At 35.4% G+C, this 20398-nt stretch overlaps 1 protein-coding gene across 4 annotated transcripts in view; it reads left to right on the forward strand.

Annotated features, from left to right (window-relative positions):
• The window catches only part of ATP9B (ATPase phospholipid transporting 9B (putative)), a 156856-nt gene that overhangs the window by 45644 nt on the left and 90814 nt on the right, over positions 1-20398 (forward strand). For all 4 annotated transcript variants that reach the window (XM_066189516.1, XM_066189536.1, XM_066189525.1 and 1 more), the window contains exons 7-8: positions 1263-1314; positions 15855-15949. In XM_066189516.1, coding sequence (XP_066045613.1) covers positions 1263-1314; positions 15855-15949 — 147 coding nt within the window. The remainder of the gene's footprint in view (positions 1-1262; positions 1315-15854; positions 15950-20398) is intronic.

A 20398-nucleotide genomic window follows, 5' to 3' on the forward strand; every position in this document is an offset into this window, starting at 1 on the left:
GTTTTTGCTACCTAAGTAGAATTTTCAGGTAAACTAAAACATGCGTCTATTTTTTAGTGTTTCCCAACTTCCTCATTTTTCAAGCTTCATCTTTGCTTATGATAGTAACCCTATCTGTAGCACTTCATGGCCCCTCTTTACTGAACTTCCCATAGAGAATACAGTTGCGATTGCTTCCAGTCCCATTTATAAACTGGTGTTGCTGAGAGTATGTTACAAGGAGTGGTAATCTCCCAGAGATTCAGAGAGTTTACATCATCTTATTTTGGAAGCTAAGCCCATAGAACACATAGTCTGGCAGATCTCTTCCAAATGGCACTATTGAGGTTGCATGCTGTTCTTGGGAAGATTTCTTTGGATTAATGAAAAACCTTACTTTTTTCCTTTTCAGTCCTGTGTCTTGAAGATTTTGATATGTTGGTTGTTTTTGCTTTCTCTGGTGTTTCATTCCTAAACCCTATGTTGGCCATGCGTAACTGGTGGTGGTAGATGCCTTGGGAACAAATGGAGAGAGAGATCACAATTTGGGTAGTCGTGTAGCAGATGCCATGTGTATGGGAGGCTGGTATTGTTCATTTTGTTTAACCTGTGAAAGCTTAAATTTGCCTTTCTGTGATCAACAAATAATTACAAACTTCATACAGACAGTTCTGTGCTGGAAAGGGAGTGGCAGAACAGGTACATCTGACTGCACGTATGATTCTGTGTCTTAGGTAGTGAGGAAGAAATTCTGTTGATTTTACATATATGGAATAGAAAAATGTGGTTCCCTAATTTGCTATTTCCCCTCTGTGTGTTTGCATGTGTTGGAAGAGAGAAAAATGCTTGGTATACACACCACTTGCAATTTGAGTGCCAAGACAGATACTTTAAATTTACCTTTTTTGTTCCTATTATGTCTGCTAAGTAAATGTCAGAGTTTTGCTCAGTGAAACTGTTTTAAGATATTTCAATTACGTATTTATATACTTGAAGTACTGTTTTCAGTTAAGAAAATGTTAATCTGTTCTTCAGGTATTTATGATTCGCTTATAAAGAACATCTGAAAGGATTAGCTGCTGTTTGCTTATGGTATAATTTTTCGAAAATATTGATTTCTGAATTGCAAATGCTGAATGTAAAGTACTGTGAGAAATCCTATTTTAATTGAGTTTCAATCCAAGTGTGACCTTTTGGTGATAGATCTTACTTGACTTTTGATTGGAATTCACTTTTTTTCCTACTTACAAAAAATATACCTTTTTTTTTTTCTCTTCTCTCAGAATCAACGAATCCCATCTGACATGGTGTTTCTTAGAACCTCAGAAAAAACAGGTATGTTTTGACTATTCACACTGATTACATGATAAGTTGGTGGTTGTGGTAAAATTTTAGATTGTACATTGTGGCCAATTTGAAATGAGTAAATAGATTGATGGAGCTCTACCTTCATCAGATTAGTGGGAGAGAGTCCATACGTGATAAACACATTAAGCTTGGACTGTAAAACAGGAGTAATCTTACTGTGAACATGAGACTTCTACAGATGTGTTTCTATACATGGATGGTTTTTATGAGCTGTTTTAACAAAAAGTTTAAATATTAAAAATGCTAAAAATATTTAGCAAATGTATTTATAAGACTGTACTTGATTACTATGATTTGACATTATTTTATATTATTCACAACTGATCATTTTCTTGCAACATACATTTAAATGTCATCTGATTGTGTTTCAGTTATTAAATTGAAAACTCAAATCTGAACCTACTAATATATGTTTAAAAGAACTATTTTTGGAAAAATTTATTACAATGATCTGAACTCCTGAAATAACTTTTTTGGGTTTTTTTAAATATCAAAATAATACTGCCTTTTTGATCAGTCAAAAAAAAATCCAAAAAACCAGGAATTTTCTTGTGTGAGAGAAAGAAAAGTGCTGCTTGTTAGCTGTATTTCTTTTCACATGGTGATAGAGGAGTACTCTTAATCTTTGAGAAACAAATATCTCCTCTATAGGAACCCTATAAATTACAGCTGTTTTGTAAAGTTTAGAAATTATTACTGGATGTTCTGTGTATAACTCAAATGAGTTTTCCTCCTTTATATTACCATTTCTCTTCAGATCCAGAAGAACTGTCTGGTATTTGTCAGACAGCACTAAATTTCACAAAGCTAATAGCTGTGATATTGGTAAGCCCTGTATTAGTGGCACATAGTATTTCACTGTGGGACTGGAGTTCTATCATATGCTTCAGATGAAAGCCTAAATTTTCAGAGATCATTTTAAAGAGAAGACAAAAATATTTCTGGTAGCCTATGGAACTCTAGTAGAGCTATATATTTGCTAAAAGAAGAAATTACTGTATAGTTACTATGTCTTTTTAGTGATCACCTATAACTGGCCTGGAGCAACAAAGTCTTCTAGTGGTCTTATATAAGCTCCATTTTTGTTTACCACCCTCTGGTTCAGCATACAGGGGCTTTTCTTTTTGTTCTCTCTTAGAACCACAATCTATTAAAAATCCTAATTTTCCATTAACAAGCAACAGATTAACTAGTTTTATTGGTGTTGCACTTCTTTGAAAACAAAACAAGAAAACAAAACCACACAAAAATAGTTTCCTAAACTTCAAGCATATGGCAGTAATTGTTTTTTGACTGAAGAGTGAGCACTTACATCTGTAATTGTTTCTTCCTGATGTTGCAGTTTTGACTGATATATGCTTTAATTTATAGTTGAAACTTTTAAGTATTTTGAAATAGTTTTTGCATGGTTTTATCTCCTATATATAATTTTATCTTCTGTGTAATAAAGCAGTTTTAACTAGCTTCTTACTATAAATCTATAAAGAGTAAAGTGGAGAGTTTGAACTAATCTCAAAATTCAAACCTCTGTGTAAACTTCTTTTGGGGTAAAGTAACAATTTTCCAGCTTCAATATTTACATTACATATTAATGCAGTCTGCAGCACTGCAATATCCTACATCATCACTCAAAAAAAGCAGCAATTTGAATTATGAATGGGCAGTTTACAAAGTTCATCCAGATGCTCACCCCCCCAATGCACTTTTACAGTTTTCTAGGATACTTTTAACTCTGCATAGCAAAAGCTGCGTTCTGGGGTATCAAGCTTATTTTGATGAAACTAATTTCTTGTTATCTTTATCAAAGGCATTGTCTTTTAGGCAGAATGATCTCTTCAAAGATCTGATATAATAACTTGATGTCAATTGTGTGCCTGTATCTAATTTCTAAGATTCCTGTTTATTAATCAGACTTTTACAGAAGTTATTGTCTAAAGGCTTATACTGGTGGGACTTTCTTTTGTATTCATGTGACAGTCTGTAACATTCATATTCCTCTCTTTAATGGATGGAGGCAGCTAGATAGCTGTTGGTATTTTGAGTTAGGATTACTTCCCAGGGGGATGGAGCAGTAGAAATCACTCTTCAAATGTGAATTCTTTGCTGCTGTCTGGCTCCCTGTGTAAGAGATTTTCATTGACTTCCAAAATAAATAAAAATAATTTTTAAAAATTAGGCATGAAAAACTTATGGAGTAATATGTTGGAGTTCTATGTATTTGAAAAGGTAGGAGGGCATTATTTATGGCTGAATCTTGTTTTTACTCATTATATATGGCAGAAGTGACAAGCGATTTGGATGATTTGTCCCATTTATCAGCCTTCCACCAAATGAAAGGAAATGTTCATGTTGAGCTGGCTGCAAAAGATGGTTTAAAGGTTATTTTCATTCTCTGTATAAGCAGGCAGCATGCCAAAAGCAACTGACTACCTTAGTATAAAGCTGTTATGCAAATATAGGCAAGATCTCTGTTACACCAACACAAAACTCCCTTGCTGAAACTAAACTAGATCATAAGTGGCCCTTAACAAAACTTTCAGGATTATTTTTTATTTGTTTGGTGTGTTCTCTGCACTTTATTTATCTATATTCCATCTCAATCAAAAATCAAAGACTGGACAGGGCATTCTAGAGGTCATCATGTAACTTTATAATTGTCCACAGAAACTGCCAACTGAAGCACATGTTAATAACTTCATTATGGGAGTATGAAAGATACTGTGTGTGTAAAACACAAAAATTTCAAAGATAAACTCTTTCCTTCATTGAGCTACAATCCTTGCACTTTGCACTGTCTGTGCCTTGGTGCAGGGTCTGGGTTCTGATCCATGTCAGGTATTCCTATGCTAACACATGCTCCCACAGGAGCTGGGTCTGGTCCTTCCTGAAAATCTGGTACATGTGTTTGCAGGACTCAGTGTTTCTGAATATTTGTACTCTTTCTACTTTCAAATGTGGAATTCTGAGAGGAATACAAACTTAATAGGGTGACTGCAAAGTGTCAAAAAAGAATGAATGAAGCCTATTTTTTTACCAGACAAGTTTTTTATTTACATACCTGTAATAACTTCAGATGATGATTTTTCATGGTGAAAATGCAGTGGCTGGTTCTGAGCTAAGCAAATATTGATTTTAGCTATCAATTTTTGCTAGGTCCTAGAACAGAGGACTGTTGGAGCTAGCAGGCTGGCTTTTCTTTTTTTCATATGTTCATGGCTCTTTCATCCTCTCTTGTTTCACAGAAACTCATGGAACTTCCTAATTTTGAGATCATTGCTATGTCATACTAGGTTGAAATTGGCCACAAGTCAAAAGTTACTGGGAGAAAGGCGGCATGGCAGAATAGTATTCTACATGGAATTAGGGCTAAAGGAAAAATAATCTCCTATGTCTGCAGCTGGAATAACCAAGGGGTAAAAAGCTTTAGATCTTGTGATATGCTCCATAGACACTAGGACTGCAAAGAATTGTTTCTATTCTGTACTACTGCTAACTACTTAGGCCTATGACAGACTATTCACAGTGCTGGTAGGATACTGACTTTCCTTAGTAGCTTTTTATGGGGGTAAGAATTGCTTAATCTTAGTTCTAAGATTAAGCAATCTGTATCAAATCTTAGAACCCTTCTTATTGTTCCTGAGGTTACCTTTGTCACAGATAATGCTTTGTGATGGTATGAAAAGTAGAGCTGGATTTTCTCTGTATCATTTTCTGGTGAAACTGAACTTCCAAAGGGTGAAGAGGAAGTGATTTTCCTGATCTGCTTCAGCTCTCCTGACCACAGTATTTGAACCTACCACATGTCTTCTGCATGGAGTTAATTTTTTTTGGTAGACACTTGATTCCATGTAGAGTAACTCCTGAAAAAGTAATATTGTTTTCAAGAGAGAGAATACTGCATTAAAATACCTCTCTTCTAACAAACTTGTAAAAGTTCGTAAAAATTATGTAGAACTCCGGTAAAATAAAGTCACAAATATATTTTAATACCTCAGCTGTCATAGATCTCTCAAAAGCTGAGAAATTTGACAAAAGAGTTTTTTGTTTTGTTTTTTTTAATTGTAGAGGTGATAATCTGGAGACAGCAGCTGCCAGTGGCTGATCAGTTCCACTGCTGTCAAGCATACTCTCATGCAAAGGTTTTTCATCATAAACCAATTTTGGTAGTTTGTCCTTAAATGCAGTACATAATAATTTACTGGCGTGGACATTGCAAAGACTGTCCACCACTACAGTTGTGCAATGCAAGCAGTAGGGAAATGGAAAATAATTTAAAAATTCTTGCAATCCTTTGTGGAAAACCTTTAATTCTTTGCAGGGTAATGCAAGTTGCACAGTTGCTACATCAAGTATTTTTCAAGCCACTGTTACATTGTTCTTGTGCTTGCTGGTCAGCTCATTTCTCCAGCCTGTCGAGGTCCCCCTGGACATTTCCCATTGCATAGATCAGTGTTTTGAATTCCACTTACGAAAGTATTTTAAAATGTTATAAATATTCAGGCATAAAATACTAGTTGCAAACATGTTTTTACTTTTCACAGCTGTAGCAAAAAGTGTAATCTCCCTTGTGTTAAAATTTGTAGTTAAAGAGTTTTCAGGATTTTTTACTTGTAATTACTTTAACAACAATGGTATAAGTAAAATGTGGGAATAAAACAGGAAAATAATTTTTATTTTTAGGCTTTGTAGCAATTCATTTCTGTAGCAATATAACTCTCAGATGTGATTTTTATTTTAAATGCGAACCATTTAACTGGCATAAAAACTGCAATGCAAGTACAGGCTCAAATAGCCTTAAATAATCATTCATACAAGCTGATTGTCTGTTGGAAGGAGCTGTGAGTAAACCAGTAAAGGCATAGTCCAGTGTCTACCATTTCAAACAAAGTCTGCTCATTAGAGAAGTTTTTTTTTAAAATTATGAGTTCCTAAGCATTTCTATACAAAAAGAGAGCATTGTGCCACCAAATACATTTTACTTGTTTTAAATATCTAGTTTTGTATGTCTTAAAAAGCAAATGTTAATAGAACATTTATGTCAAGGAATGAAACTCCAAACTCAAGGCAAGGAAGAATATCATAGAAGTGATGCTAGTACTATCTATTTATTCTGGACAGTTAGGAGTAAGTGTTCTACAAATAATTTAATTGTCTGGGTGCCAGCCTGTTCTGGAACTTCAAATATTTGAAAATCAAACCGGAGGAGAAAATGTCAGTTTGGAATTCTGTTGTGCAGCTGATGTCACTTTTCATTTCTTCATAAAACCAGCTACTGCAGAATAATAAGGCTGAAGGAGTTGCATTTGTCACACATTCTGGAATTTTCTATTATGTTTAGAAAACAAGTGTTGTAAAACCTACCTGTCTGGAAACTAAAATGCTTTGAAAATCTACTGCTATAGAGAATGATAAATGACTAGAGTTAAGTTTTGCACATACGGCCAGATAAAAGTTTATCTTCAGGGCATGAGTAGCTGCCAACAATCTGTCCAAACTACTTTAATCTGTTTCTCTACTTCAGTTCCTATTCTGTTTTTAGCATTTGATTTAACTCAGGCTTGAAATGTTTTGGTATCTGCTTTAAGCCACTGAGTACTAGTGATTTGATGTGATCAGCTACTTGTTTCAGATGTAGTCAGATAGTATGAGTGTTATGTGGTGGAAGGAGGTGGTCTCAGCAGGCTTTAGGCTCCCAATAATATTCTACTCTCTCTATTAGAACTTAGACAGTAAAATATTATTAGAAGAAAGGATAATTTATACAATTCCCTAATTATTTTCTTTTCTTTTCTGTGCATGCTTGTCTGACTACTACAATCCATGTGTTTCATTAGAATTGCAGAAAAATAAACATTAAGAAAGAAATTTTTTTTCTATTTAAAAGAAATGACTAGTAGGAGTTGAGAAAATTGATGTGTAAGGAGACTGTGTATTATGTTAGGCATAAATTGGCCTGTTCCTATTTGCCAGTGATAATGCATTTTCCCAGAAATTTGAGGGGATTTGGTGGCTTGGCTTGAGTAGCAGCCTGAACGTTCTGAAATCCCAAACAATTCCCCCAGTTTGGGAAACAATGTAGAGAAACTGAAGGTGAGAATCATGAAAGCAGATCCCAGAGGCAGGGCAAGTCAGGCAAAAAAATGTGTGTATATTAAGAACTGATAGACCTGTTGGTATGTTATCAAAGGCTTTGAAAATAAAAAACTAAAACTACTCTTGCAGAAGGAGGGTTCAAGAATTCCTTGTGTAGAAGTTTTTAAAATGTTGTCTGTAAAGTATCTGTAAAGTCCAGTGTTAAATCTTCATAGCTGGGTCTGTTGTTTCTTCCCAGTTACCAAATAAGTAAAGGAAAATTTGCTTTTCCCTGCTAAACTACAACTAAAAGTTTATCCTCGTGTTTTTCGTATGCCTATTGTAGCCTGATGGCTTTGTCAACTCCTTTGACTTGTACTTTTCTGTGTTTAAGCTTTACAAGATATCAAAGCTTTTATTACTGCTCCCCCTAATTTAGTTAATGGAATGTCCTTCAAGTTGATTATTATTGCTGCAGCTAAAATCTTGAAGGCAAAACGTTCTCAGTGGCTACTGGTATATTTGTCCATATGCTTTTCTCAGCCTCCGCTGTGAGCTCCGCTTTCATCAAAAGAGGAAATGCTCCTTAAGTCTTCCATAAGCACTCTTCTTTGAGATGTACATACATTTTTTGTATTACTGGTCTTTAGAAATACATAAGTGCATTAGGGAGGTTGATGGGGATAGTGAGTTCTGCTGTGCTGCCAGAGCTCTCAAATCATGGAGCTGTTTAGTTAGTATTTGTATTTTATCTGAAAAGTGAGAATTTTTTCAGTGTTCTAAGCATCGTCTATGGCAGACTTTTTGATTCAGTCATTACTCTGAAGATGTAAATAATTCACCCCATCTTTTTTTTGTATCACTGAGTGTCTGCTAAAAGAGATTGCTCATATGCATCAGAAGAATAATGGAGCAAAGTGGTGCATCAAATCCTATTAAATGGAAAAGATTCATGTTTTTGAGTATCTTTCTGGATATCTCAAAATAACATAAATCAGTAAGCTAAAACTTGAGAATATGAACATGAATGTAGACTTTTTTTTTAACTTGGAACATTGTTTGCTATATCAGAAAATTCCATAATGTTTTAATGTGATAAAAATTCCTAAAGCGTACTGAATCAATACTGCAATTCAAAAAAAGATGCAGTGTGATCAAGCTTGGCTTAAAAAACGTCTGAGTTCTTGTCAATAAGGAACCGTGATGAGTTTAGGGGTATCATATTGACTGTGTATTAATACATGGTATCCTATAAGACCATCAGCTGATTGTTTTGAATGTAATGAAATGAATGTAAATGAAACTGTTCATGGATCCAGTGACTGATGGCTTAAATTCCAATTAATCAATTGCTTCATTGGTTTCTTAATTCGGATCAAATGTCTCAAGTACACAGTTCTTCCCTTGTCTTAAGAGAAATTAATGCTTTTAAACTAATTTAATCAGTCTTCTATAAATGTGCATCCTCTGGAATGGCGATGTAGCTTAAATGTTAAGGATGTTTCAGGTGTCCTGTGGTTTTGTTCCTTCTTAGAAGCCATCATAATTGAAAGCTTCTCATTAGAGTAGTAAATGAAACTCTCTACTCCAACATGTCATCTTGGTGCTGCTATTCACCTTGTCATCAGTTTAAAATTTTCATGTACATAGTCACTTAAGTAATATAAATGATTTAAAAATTAAGTTGTTTGTAAATGAGCTGGTGTTAAGTGTGCAAAGTCAAAATCTATTTTTCATTTGCTGGCTACATTCTAGTAACCCATCTCTTTCAATGTTTTTCACTTAAGTGTTTAATGTTATACTGTAAAACAGAAAGGCTGGTAATATTGCCAGAAAATATAAAGCTGCTTATGACACTGCAGTTCCACATGCCCTGTTTCCCACTGACCCATCAATTAATTCATCAACACTTGACACAAGCTCTTCACTCTGACACTTATACCAGTTGATCTTAATTTGATTGCCGTTAAAACCTTCCTTTCCTGACAACTGTTGTCAATTATACAAAATAAAATCAAGTATTCATAAGTAGGCTGTAATAGGATATAGGCAGGCAGATTTAATAATTCAGTTTTGCTGAGGCTTGAAAGGCATTAGCTGTAGCTGTTGTTCTCATTTGTAAAAAATTCATTGGATACAGCTCTGGAGAGAGAAGGCAGACATAATTTTATTTATTTAGATTTGACAGAGGAGAACCCAGACATGTTATGATGGTTTAGCATAAGCTCTGTTTAAGAATAACTGACAGGAGTTCTTATCAGTTACTTATTATAGAAAGTAAATGTAATTTACTTTTATGATTTTTTTTTTTTAACTAATTTAAGTGCACACATTCTAGGGTTGCTTTTTGACAATATCTGTAATGGAGTGTGCAATTCAACCTTGCATTTATGCAGAAAAAACAATACCTTTTCAAGACTGGGGTGCCTGGTCTTTATTATGCTTCTAAAATATGCATGTTCCTGTACATCTGCTATATACAACTAAATTATAGTTGATTCCCTTTGATGCTTCTTCTTTACAGTATAACATTAAGAAGTGTGCCTGTGGCATATTTGAGTTATACCTATAAGTTTACTTTAGTGCTTATTGGCAAGTGGACTTTTCAAGCTTGCCCATAGTTGGCAAAAAAATTTGCAAGCAGAAATCTGTTAACTTTAATGTTTTTTGAGAGGACAATTAAATACAGTTTTTGGAACTTCTGTGTTGATTCACTTGTTGTACACTATCCTTTACTGTGTACACAGATGTTTGTAACTACTGTGGGTTGACTGGTGAGGCTCTGTGGATTTGAGTGTACTTGTGAAATTTAAAAATATAAATATTTTAAAAAATAATTACACTTGTAAAATGCTGGTTAAATAGGTGTAGTCAAAGACAAGATCTGCTCTAAGTTATTGTTCAAAGCAAGAGTAGAAAAAGTGAAGTGTGGAACTTCTTTTATAATGTCTCATTTACTTTGTCTCTTTTTAATGCTAGTCAGAATAAATTATTCCTAAACAGGGTTTTTTTTCCTGAATTGAGAATCCTCTTGCGTCTCATCTCATGACTTAGAATTTCTTGCTTAGACCCTTCTTCCAGGCCAGGAGTTGAGAAATGAAAATTAAGTTTGGATACAGGACAAGTTGGATGGTTTAGTTTGTTATGTCAAGAAAACTACCTTAATTTTTCATGTTGGTATTAATCTAGAAATATGATCAGTCCTGGAAAGCAAGTATTAGCATATTTTAGATTTAGATATTAGCATATTTTAGCTTTAAGTATTAGCATATTTTCCAACCTTCACTTCGTAAAAGCAAAGCCAGTAGACTTCATGATCAAGAAGGAAGTAGGGAGGAAACTCTGTCTTTTTATCATGCCACTCTACCTAAACTTTTTGCTTGCCATTTTCAGAGTCTGATTTGCATGTAATTTCCATGAGTCAATGCATGCGTTTTCAGGTATTTGGATTCAATTATGCAGTCTAGGATTATTTAAGAGTATTACTGCCTAACAAAGAACATTAGGTCATACTTTTATTACTGGTAGGATATTCTGTGTTTGTGTGGTTATTTAAGGGCACTACTGGGCTACTAAGAAAAGTATGCAGCAGAACAGTCTTTGCCTAAAGCATCTCTGAAAGAAAAATGTCTGTGATGTGCAGGAATGTATGTCATCTAACACTGGAGATGCTAAAATAACACACAGTTTTGATTCTGCAGCAAACTAAATCAACTTCTCTAGGGCAGTTGAGATTTTCTTTCCACACATATTTCAAATATTAAATCTCAGTGTAATTAAGATAACATGATTCTTTTTTCATTACAGCTTTGCATTAAAATTAGGTGATGCAATTTTACGTAGAATAAATTATTTTCCTTTTGTTAAGTAATTGCTCTCAGTCTGTCAGTACCGCTATTCTGGGTTTCTTGTGTTAAGTACACTTTTATAAAAACTACTTGTTAAACAGGCTGAATTTTTAGCTAATTGTTTTAAGGAGAAATTGTCCATCTTTCTGCTTAACAGAAACAACAACATTTCCGAATCAAATAAAATAGGGAAAAAAATTTAATAATTGCACAGCGAATTTTCTTTTCTGTATGACTTTCTTAATAAATCCTGGAAACTAGAATGCATTTAAGAAAATATGTAACATCCCAAGTAATAGCTTGATATCAGAAGCTTATTTTAAAAACTCTATTTAAAATTTGGTAGTATGTATATAAAAATAAAATGGAAGTGGTTGATGGTAGCACAAGTTCATGTACATTACTATAATTTCAGGAATTTAAAGTTATCCACATATAAAAAAAATTAATGCATAAAATATGGTTACCAAGTTTGGTAGTATAAAAAAACTAGATTAGGCTATCTGGTGATGATACATAGTATTAATTAAAGAAAGCTTATGATATAAATGTGTTTTACTTGATTAAGAAGCTTCCCTTTCTGGTTTGGAGAGGAATTTTTTTCCTTTTTTTTTTTTTTAATTTTTTATTTTTTATTTTCTTTCCTGCATGTTTTTTAAGGTGAAAATACAACCAGCTTTTTCAAAGGATGACCTGTATTTAGTTTGAGAATTTTTGTTTAGGGCCCTTTTCTTCAGGATTCCTAGAGACAGGTAGGTGACTGATGCACGTGCGCATGTGCGCCATTTCCAGAAGCATTTGATGTGTACATGTCCTTCAGGTGTGTTCTGGTTGCAGCCTTAGGTCCAGCACACCCTAAGTAGAATTGTTCCTGTTTGCTCTGTATTAACAATACCTTTGTTTGACAAATCTAGGCCAATTTAGTGCCCTAGATTAGTGCCATCATAGATGAGCTTTTTTATCTCTATTTCAAAACACCATAGAAGCTACAGAAGTAAACATTATTTTTCTTCAATATTCTATTAGCACACAATATATCTTTAAAAATATATTTTTGTCCATAATATCTCAGAAAACATAAGTAACTAGTCTGTTAATAATTATCAGTATATAATTATAAATGTATCCTTATCATGTGGAGTTACATGGTTATTTCAAGTTCTTAAAATTATTTTCATCCTTTGTATTGTGTGACGTTTTTCCATGGAAAAGCAACCTTATGGTAAATTCTGGACAGAACTCAGCTAAACTATCAGCTAAACCATGGGCTGTTGCTAAACCATCAAAACAGAATTGTAGTCCCACCACTTTTCTAAGCATTCATGTTTCAAAGTTTGAACTGAAACAGTTTCAAAAATCAGTTTAGTTGCTATTTGGGCAGTAACTTGCATGCACTTGATCTACATTGATTTCTGACTGTCTTCAACTGATCAGGCTAAATGAATATTTTTGTAAAGTAGTTTAAATGTGCTCATGAAGTTTGCACCTCTTTTGGTAAATGATTAAGCTATTTAGGACCACTGTTATTTCCTCAAAACAGCCTTAAATTCTCATTCAGATAGTTCCAAAATTTTCACTTGAATGTCAGAAATAAGTTAGATGTTCACAGTGTACAGCTTTGTCTACTAATTTTGAACAGCTGTATAGTTATGGGAAATGAGCATCTGAATGCTTCACTGTATAAAGTAAAAGTTTTAATTTTGTGCACTCTCCTTTACATGTAGCCTTATGAAAAATTCTCATGTTCAGTGTATAATTAAATTTTTCTCTTTCAGTTTTTTCTTTTTGTGAACAGCTACTTTTGATTGGTAAATACTTTAAATACTTAATGGCATTTCCTTTAATGCCTCCTTTTTTAAAGGAGCACAAACTTTAAAAAATTACATTTTTTGTGTCCTGTAAAATTATTGTCAGGTTCAAGAGTTATTTCTGTATTCGGAAGGAATAGCAACTCTTGACATCTATAGATGATTTGGAGATTTTTTTTTTTCTGGCAAGTCATATTCAGGTTAGAAATGTAAGAGATTTTTAACACTGTCCTAAAGCATTCTGCTGAAGTACATAACACAATTTTTACAACTTTTTTGTGTGAATTTTTGGTTTTAATTTTGTGACTGGGGGAGGACAGTGCAATGTTTCCAAGCATTTTAAAATGGAAAAATGAAAATGTTTATTTTTTTCAAAAGACTTTGATTTTTAGAAGTTTTATGTACTACTGACTCAAATTCCACACAATACAGTGGGGAATATTAAGTTTTACAAAAATTCAAGGTTTTTGGTAGGGCTGAAGAGTTGTTTTTATACTTTCTAATTACATATTTAATCTCCCACATTTATAGCTTAGTTAAGCCAGGTTACCTTAGAGAATAGTTAAAATTACCCAGTCAAATCTACTACAATATTTGAGATGGAGAAGAGGATTGTACTGTTTCGGTTTTGCTTTTGTGGTCACTATTGAAAGCTGACTTGGCAGAAAGCAGTCCCTTTTTCTGGATAAAAGGGAAGCAGGCTATGAGATAAGTTATTGATGAAATTAACTGCTGAAGTGAAGAGGAAATGCAGCTGGCCAATATATGTCATAGTGTGAGCTCTATTAAATGAATATATGTGCAGTCAACCATTCCCAGCAGCCACACTGGTCTTGAACTGCATTGATCTATAGTATAATTCTAAATGAAATTGATGCAAGAGAGCAACCATTGATGGCAAGGGTAAAGAGAACCATGAAATGTCTTGTACAGGAAAAGCATGATGGAGAGGAGGCTCATCTATGCCATGGATGGAAAGTGCAGTGATACCATGGTGTTTCTAGGTGTTCCTAGGTACTTCACACTTCATTATAATGCAGTGGATGTCACTGACTCTTCAAAAAGTGCTTTATAGTATTTTATTCTTAGAAGAAAATCCATAAAGAACTCTGTTAAGTGTTTAAAGCCAGCTTTTCAAGAACTTCAGACACTGCTTTGCAAGCTTGCATCTCTGAGCTTTGGGTGACATTTAGCTGAGATAATGTTTTCTGAGAGCTGTGTATATTAACATTTAAAGATCTGTTTATTTACAATGCACTTAATATAAATAGAGGTCTTACATAAAAGTTTCTAAGATTCTTTCTAATCTGTTGTGCAAAACCCACTACCTTTTAGTCAGGTACAATTTCAGATGGCTTCTCTCTGAAGCATGTCCTTTCAGGCAGATAGCTTATCAAACTGTTTAATTTGCAGGCTTTGATGGGTAAAACATTGGGTTCTATTAGACTTAACTTACACCAGGGTCCACCTGTCCTATAGAATCATCTCTCTCTTACTTAATGTTCGCTGGTAGGTACCCTTCCTTGGCATACTACCTTGACACATTCTAGCAGACTCTCTTCTTGTCTGTAATAAGACTCAAATCTGGATAAACTCTTCTGCAGTATTTCCTTCCACTTAATTGCTGCCACATTGCTTCTAGGGGTAAAACTCTTGTTACTTTTTTATTGGATTGGTTGAAATACAGACGGAAATATGTGTATGTCTGTATACATGTCTGTTTGTTAAAATTTATGAATAACTTGTAAAATGTATTCTTTGCACACCCATAGCACCCTGTAACAATACTGCATACATTTGTTTAGCTGTAGTATAAAGGAAATTGTAATTACTACTTCAGGAATATTTAAGGCTTCTCTAGTGTAGCAAATGTGAAGAGTGTTGCTAAAATTTAACCACCTTTTTAAAAGGCTTTAAGCTTGATGGAATGGCAGTTCATTTAGTATGTTTTAATAGATTTGCAGTGTTTATGTGTGGTCCTTTTTTGAATCTTACATTAGTAATGTATGTAATACTCCAGAATTGATGATATCCATCAGACTAGTTATGAGGGTGAGGTTGGGCCCTGCAGTGGTCTCCATTTTCTGTTTCTTCAATACTGGTCTTCTGTCTGTACAGCACACCAATTCTCTTCAGTGTATGCCAGTGTGTATCTTGAGTTTCCCTCATATCTTAGTACTTTGCATATGTTGACAGGTTTCTTTAGTCTTGGATCACAGATAGTTGCTGATGATTCAAAAATACTTCTTTTAAGTATAATACATTTTGATCCACATTGTTTTGAATGCTGTCCGTATTAAGGACTTATTTAAAATTTTTTTCAGAGAAACCAGGAGACAATAAGCAATTAAAGTTTGTGATGTCATACCAGCACAGAGAAAAAAATCACAGTATTCTGTTGTGTTGAAATTGTACAAGTGACAGAATTGCATGAAGAAATAAAATTAAACCTTTTTCAACTCCAGTTGAAGTTGTATCTCTTGATGATAATGTTTGAAGGTCTGTTTAGAAACTTTGAAGTACTCTGTAAAATAGAAGTTACCTCCATTTATAAACAGACATATTGTTAATCTAATTGGAAAAAATGGTGCAGTTGTGTGATATCTAAAGCCTTCCTGGAAGAGAGCACACAGACACTCCAAAATACAAATCCTTTTATATGTTGCATATTTATTTTAAAATGGTTGTAAATTGTGTTGTTTTCACTCTTCTATATGTTTTAACCAAACTGAATTTTTGAAATTAAAATAATAGTTTGATGTCTCTTTGTAACTTCAAGGTTCATGTTTCATTCGAACTGACCAGCTGGATGGAGAAACCGACTGGAAACTGAAGGTTGCTGTCACTTGCACACAAAGATTGCCAGCTTTGGGGGTAAGCATTCTGATTGCTTTTAACTTATCTTCTGTGTGTGCATTTATATCTATTATCCAAAAGATTGTTACAGTTACTGTAAATGTTGAAAAATACCTGTTACTGGAAACTTAGTTTATGCAATAAATAAGACGCAGATATTCCACTGGATGCTGAACAAGAAGTTGGTTACACAAACATTCCTGGTTTTGCATTGAGAAAAAACTGAGTCAGAACTGGATTTTTATCTTTCAATCTAGTTGAAACCATCCCATTGTTGTCCTCACCGAGATTCACACTCTCCAGAAGCAAATCACAGTTAGTGTTTTCAACCAAGTGTTAGACTGCAACTGCAAATTATTCTTGTCTCAGGAATCATTACGCGAGCTTGGGAGACAATAGTCTGCTCCTGGAAGGTGAAGTGCTTTTTGTTGTCAACATTCTTTCTGGTCTAACAAGGTGCAATGTGCAGGTTCTTGCAAGCACTCTTTTAAGAGTGGGTAGTTTTTGAGTGCATACATGTGTTGTGTCACAAGTAAATCTAAAATCTAAAAGGGACACAGGGGGGTGTGTGTGTGTGCATGTACATTTGCACATCCAAAACAGACACATACTTGCAAAAGCAAATGTAAAATTGTATAAACATCTCCTTTACAAGGCGCTGAATTTTTTCCCTTGTACTGGGAAAGCTTTCTGTTATACCGGTTGGCTTGGTATTAGGAGACCTCTTTTAAAAACATACTCGAGTGACAAGCTCATGGAAATTTACCTCTACAGAATTTATGGTGTTTTAACACTAAATCTTTTAGGTATTTTATTAAAGGCAAATATATCTTAAGAAGACTGTTTATATTCCATCTCAATAGCAAAAGTATTAGATTATCTGCCAGATCTTAGCAGGACTTCTGCAGTTACTCTTCCAGAAATAGACTTGCTGCCACCGTCATACTAGCAAAAAGGAGAGGTTTTCTCCTGTGTTCATATTCTCTGATTACTGGCTTCACAAGTGACAGGAAAAGGAAGAAGTAGTTACATTGCAATTGCACTTTAGAGGATTGAGAACAAGGTTTGGAACCAAAGTTGGTCATGCCAGACAGAGATGCCAAGCCAGACTCCAGATCATGAGTCTGGTGCAAGAACAGACTTTAAACAAATATTCTGTAACCTGCAGTTGAATTTAGTATTTGTAATAATGCTTCTCCTGTAGTTTTTAACATTTAATCAAGGCTTTCTCTTGTTTTCTCATTAAGGGAAAATCATCCCAAATCCAAATTTGGGACCCATGCAGTGTGTTTGACTAAAATACAGTCAACTTTCTATCTTGCTTTATTTATTTATTTTTTTAAATTTAACTTTTTCAACAGTTATTCCTGTGTTCAACTTAGTTTACGCAAAGTACTGCCTCAGAATTTTATTTGTTAGTTATAATTTTGATATTCTGATCTTAGCAGTTTTGGTGTACTGAGGCTGATAAAATCTGGATTAAGTTACAATGCAAAGGCTTCTCTGCATTTTCCTTTGGAAAAAGAAAAAAAGCCTTTTGCATTAACATTTTTTTCCCTGAAAAATTCAAATCCATGTTTAAAGATTTTTCCCTCCTTGTTAGGAAGAAAACCTGGAATTACCTTTCTAGCTTTCATGTTAGGTGGAGCATGAAATTTTTGTATTGTAGTTTTTATATTATGTTCTTTGTTTAAAAGAGATCAATTATCAATAGATTTGACAAATAAAGCATTAGGCATCTATGGAGATAATGCAAAATTATGGTTAAATCGGTGCAGTATCATTTGGAGAATTGTCACTTTGATTTTTCAGCCTTCTGATATTTTTACATTTCTGTACTGGAGTTCTCGCTTCTAACATAAACAAAGACTGATGTTTTGTAAATAATACATTCCTTTCCAGGGGGAAGGACAAACTGATAGACTTCTGGTTTGACCAGTGAGGTCAGAAAGGTGTTAACCTTGTCTCCCGATCGCTGGTCAAAATCCAAACCCTTTTTAAACCCCAAACCAAAATAAACTTCCTTCTTTTCTCATTTCTCACCACCTGAAGGTGTGAGTGTAATCTTTTTGTGTCCGTCTAGTGACAGAGAACTAAATGATTGTACTTTTTTAGACTAGTAAATCAGAAGTGGTTGAAGTTGGGATGTCTGCATTTGAGTGGTTGGACATGCAGCCTCATCTTCCTGGAGATGTGAAGGTTTACTTCAGGTGGTGGTTGTTTTGGGTGTGATGGGGAGGGAAGGCAAGATATTTCCAAGAAATTATTTGTCCATCTTGGAAACAATATAGAGGGGTCAGCTGTACAATATAGTAACAACTTTTTCCTTAGTTGTTTCCACTTAGGGCTATTAACCTCGGTCCAACTGATCTGGGCTTCTTGCAAGATCTTTATACTCTCCCTCTTGAGGTGTAGGTGATAACCTGAGTTGTATTGTAAGTCTGGTTAATCAGGAGGTGCTTCCACTTAACACAGCTTTTCTGGCTACCAGCAGCCTATGAAAGCCACAAGCTTTCATGGATGTGCCTCTGCCCTTTCTCACACAACTCAGTTATTTGTGCCTACCAGGTGCTAGACAAGGCTTTGTCTACATAAGCTGACGTTTCATCCTGAAGTAACTGACGCTGGGTGTAATCCTGCCAACTAAACTAAAATACTTCCAAAGTTTTTTTTTTTTACTATGGGGTTTTATCAAACCACTTACACTTGGTGGTTCTGTATTGAGCTCATTTTAAATCGCTGGTCCCAGCAAGTCTTAGACCGTTTGCAGTGTTCATGTCATGTATCTGCTTCCCTCCTAAGCCCCATCTGTCTGTGACTTGCTTTGGTGGATCGGTAGCCTAATTCACCCAAATGTAAATGGTTTTTAAGGGATTCTCGTATCTGTCACAAAAAATTATGCTCAGTGCCCATTGCAGAATACTGTTTCCATTCCCGTGGAAAAGCACATTGGTAATTCTTAGATTTCTGCAAAGACACTTTCACCTTTACTCAATTGACAGTGATACGCAGGAGTGTCAGTCATGTAAAGAAACTCTGTGGATAGACAGCTTCAGGGATTGGTATGGAGGTGTAAGCAATTATGAATATCAAACTAACAAAAAATAGCATTATGAAATTATTTTACTGTCAGCCTAATTTTCATGCTTTATAGTAGAGTCATGAGCGGATGGTGCTGCAACCTGTCCACCTGCTGGGTGCAGCAGTGCAGCCTGAGTGCCAGTGTGTGCCCTGAGCGGCCATGGAGTGCCTGGGGCTCCCACCACACCCACTCCAAGCCCAGCCCGGAGGGCTGCAGGCCCGGGCTGCCCCTGCCACCTGTCACATCTTGGCCTTCCAGCTCACTGTGGGAGTTTGACATGGCCGCGTAGTCCTCAGCTCCCAAGGTTAAATTCCCATGGGCATGTGATGAGCCAGCACCCCACTCTTCTCCCAGGCAGAGCCTGTGCCAACCAGGGCAGCAGGGTGCAGTCCCTGCGGCTCTGCCCTCTCTGCCCCTGGGCTGACGTTTCAGGGTGTTACCGGCTAGATCACTTTATTCCAGCCAGCCTCTGCCTGCAGTGGCCTCCAGAGCCTCCCTGCCACAGTGCCTTCTCCATGTGTTTGTGATGTGCTTTCAAAGCTGAGACTTACAGTTCATACTTCCATATTGAAATATATTTTTAATAACTAAAAAATATAATTTATGCAAGTTGAGCATAAAATACTATGAACAGTTAGCTCTTGTGTTGGATAGAATAAACTGTCCATAATTCTTACTTATTTTGATTTCTTTAGTTGTGAAACTAGAATCATTAAGATTAAGATTGTTGAATCCAGCCAACAGCTCCACTGTGTTCACCACTAAACTGTGTACCCAAGTGCCACATCTACCTGCCTTTTGAACACTTGCAGGGATGGTGATTCCACCACTTCCCTGGACAATCTGTTCCAATGCCTGACCTCCCTTTCTGTGAAGAATTTTTTTCTAAGATCTAACCTAGCCTCCCCTGGAGCAAGTTGGGGCCATTTCCTCTGCTCCTGTCACTTGTTATGTGGGAGAAGAGACCGACCCCCACCTTGCTACAACCTCATTTCAGGTAGGAGAGTGAGTATCTTGTGTTGGCATGAGCTATCCACCATGTCACCAGAGCAGCACTGTAATTCTACCCACTGTGACACCCAGAGCAAACCTGCAGACCTTCAGACCTTTCTTAAAGAGCAGATGACACCACCAAGACGATCGGTACAGATTTTGTCTTTCTAAAGCACTTAATGTGATCAGAGAATTAAAATTTCAGCATGTCACTTAATGATGGCTGAGCAGCAAATATGGTAACACCTAGATTAGGTTTCTTGCAGTTTCATAGATACAGGTGGGACAATTCTGGCAATACACAAGTTCTGAGACGTTCTTCTCTAGCTTGTGCAATCAGCTGTATTTATTAACAGCAGTGAGGTCACTGTAATTTTCAATAAATGGTGACT

The sequence above is a fragment of the Chamaea fasciata genome, unplaced genomic scaffold, assembly GCF_029207755.1.
Source record: "Chamaea fasciata isolate MVZ Bird 193981 ecotype frontalis unplaced genomic scaffold, bChaFas1.0.hap1 SCAF_1, whole genome shotgun sequence".
NCBI classification, from domain to species: domain Eukaryota; kingdom Metazoa; phylum Chordata; class Aves; order Passeriformes; family Sylviidae; genus Chamaea; species Chamaea fasciata.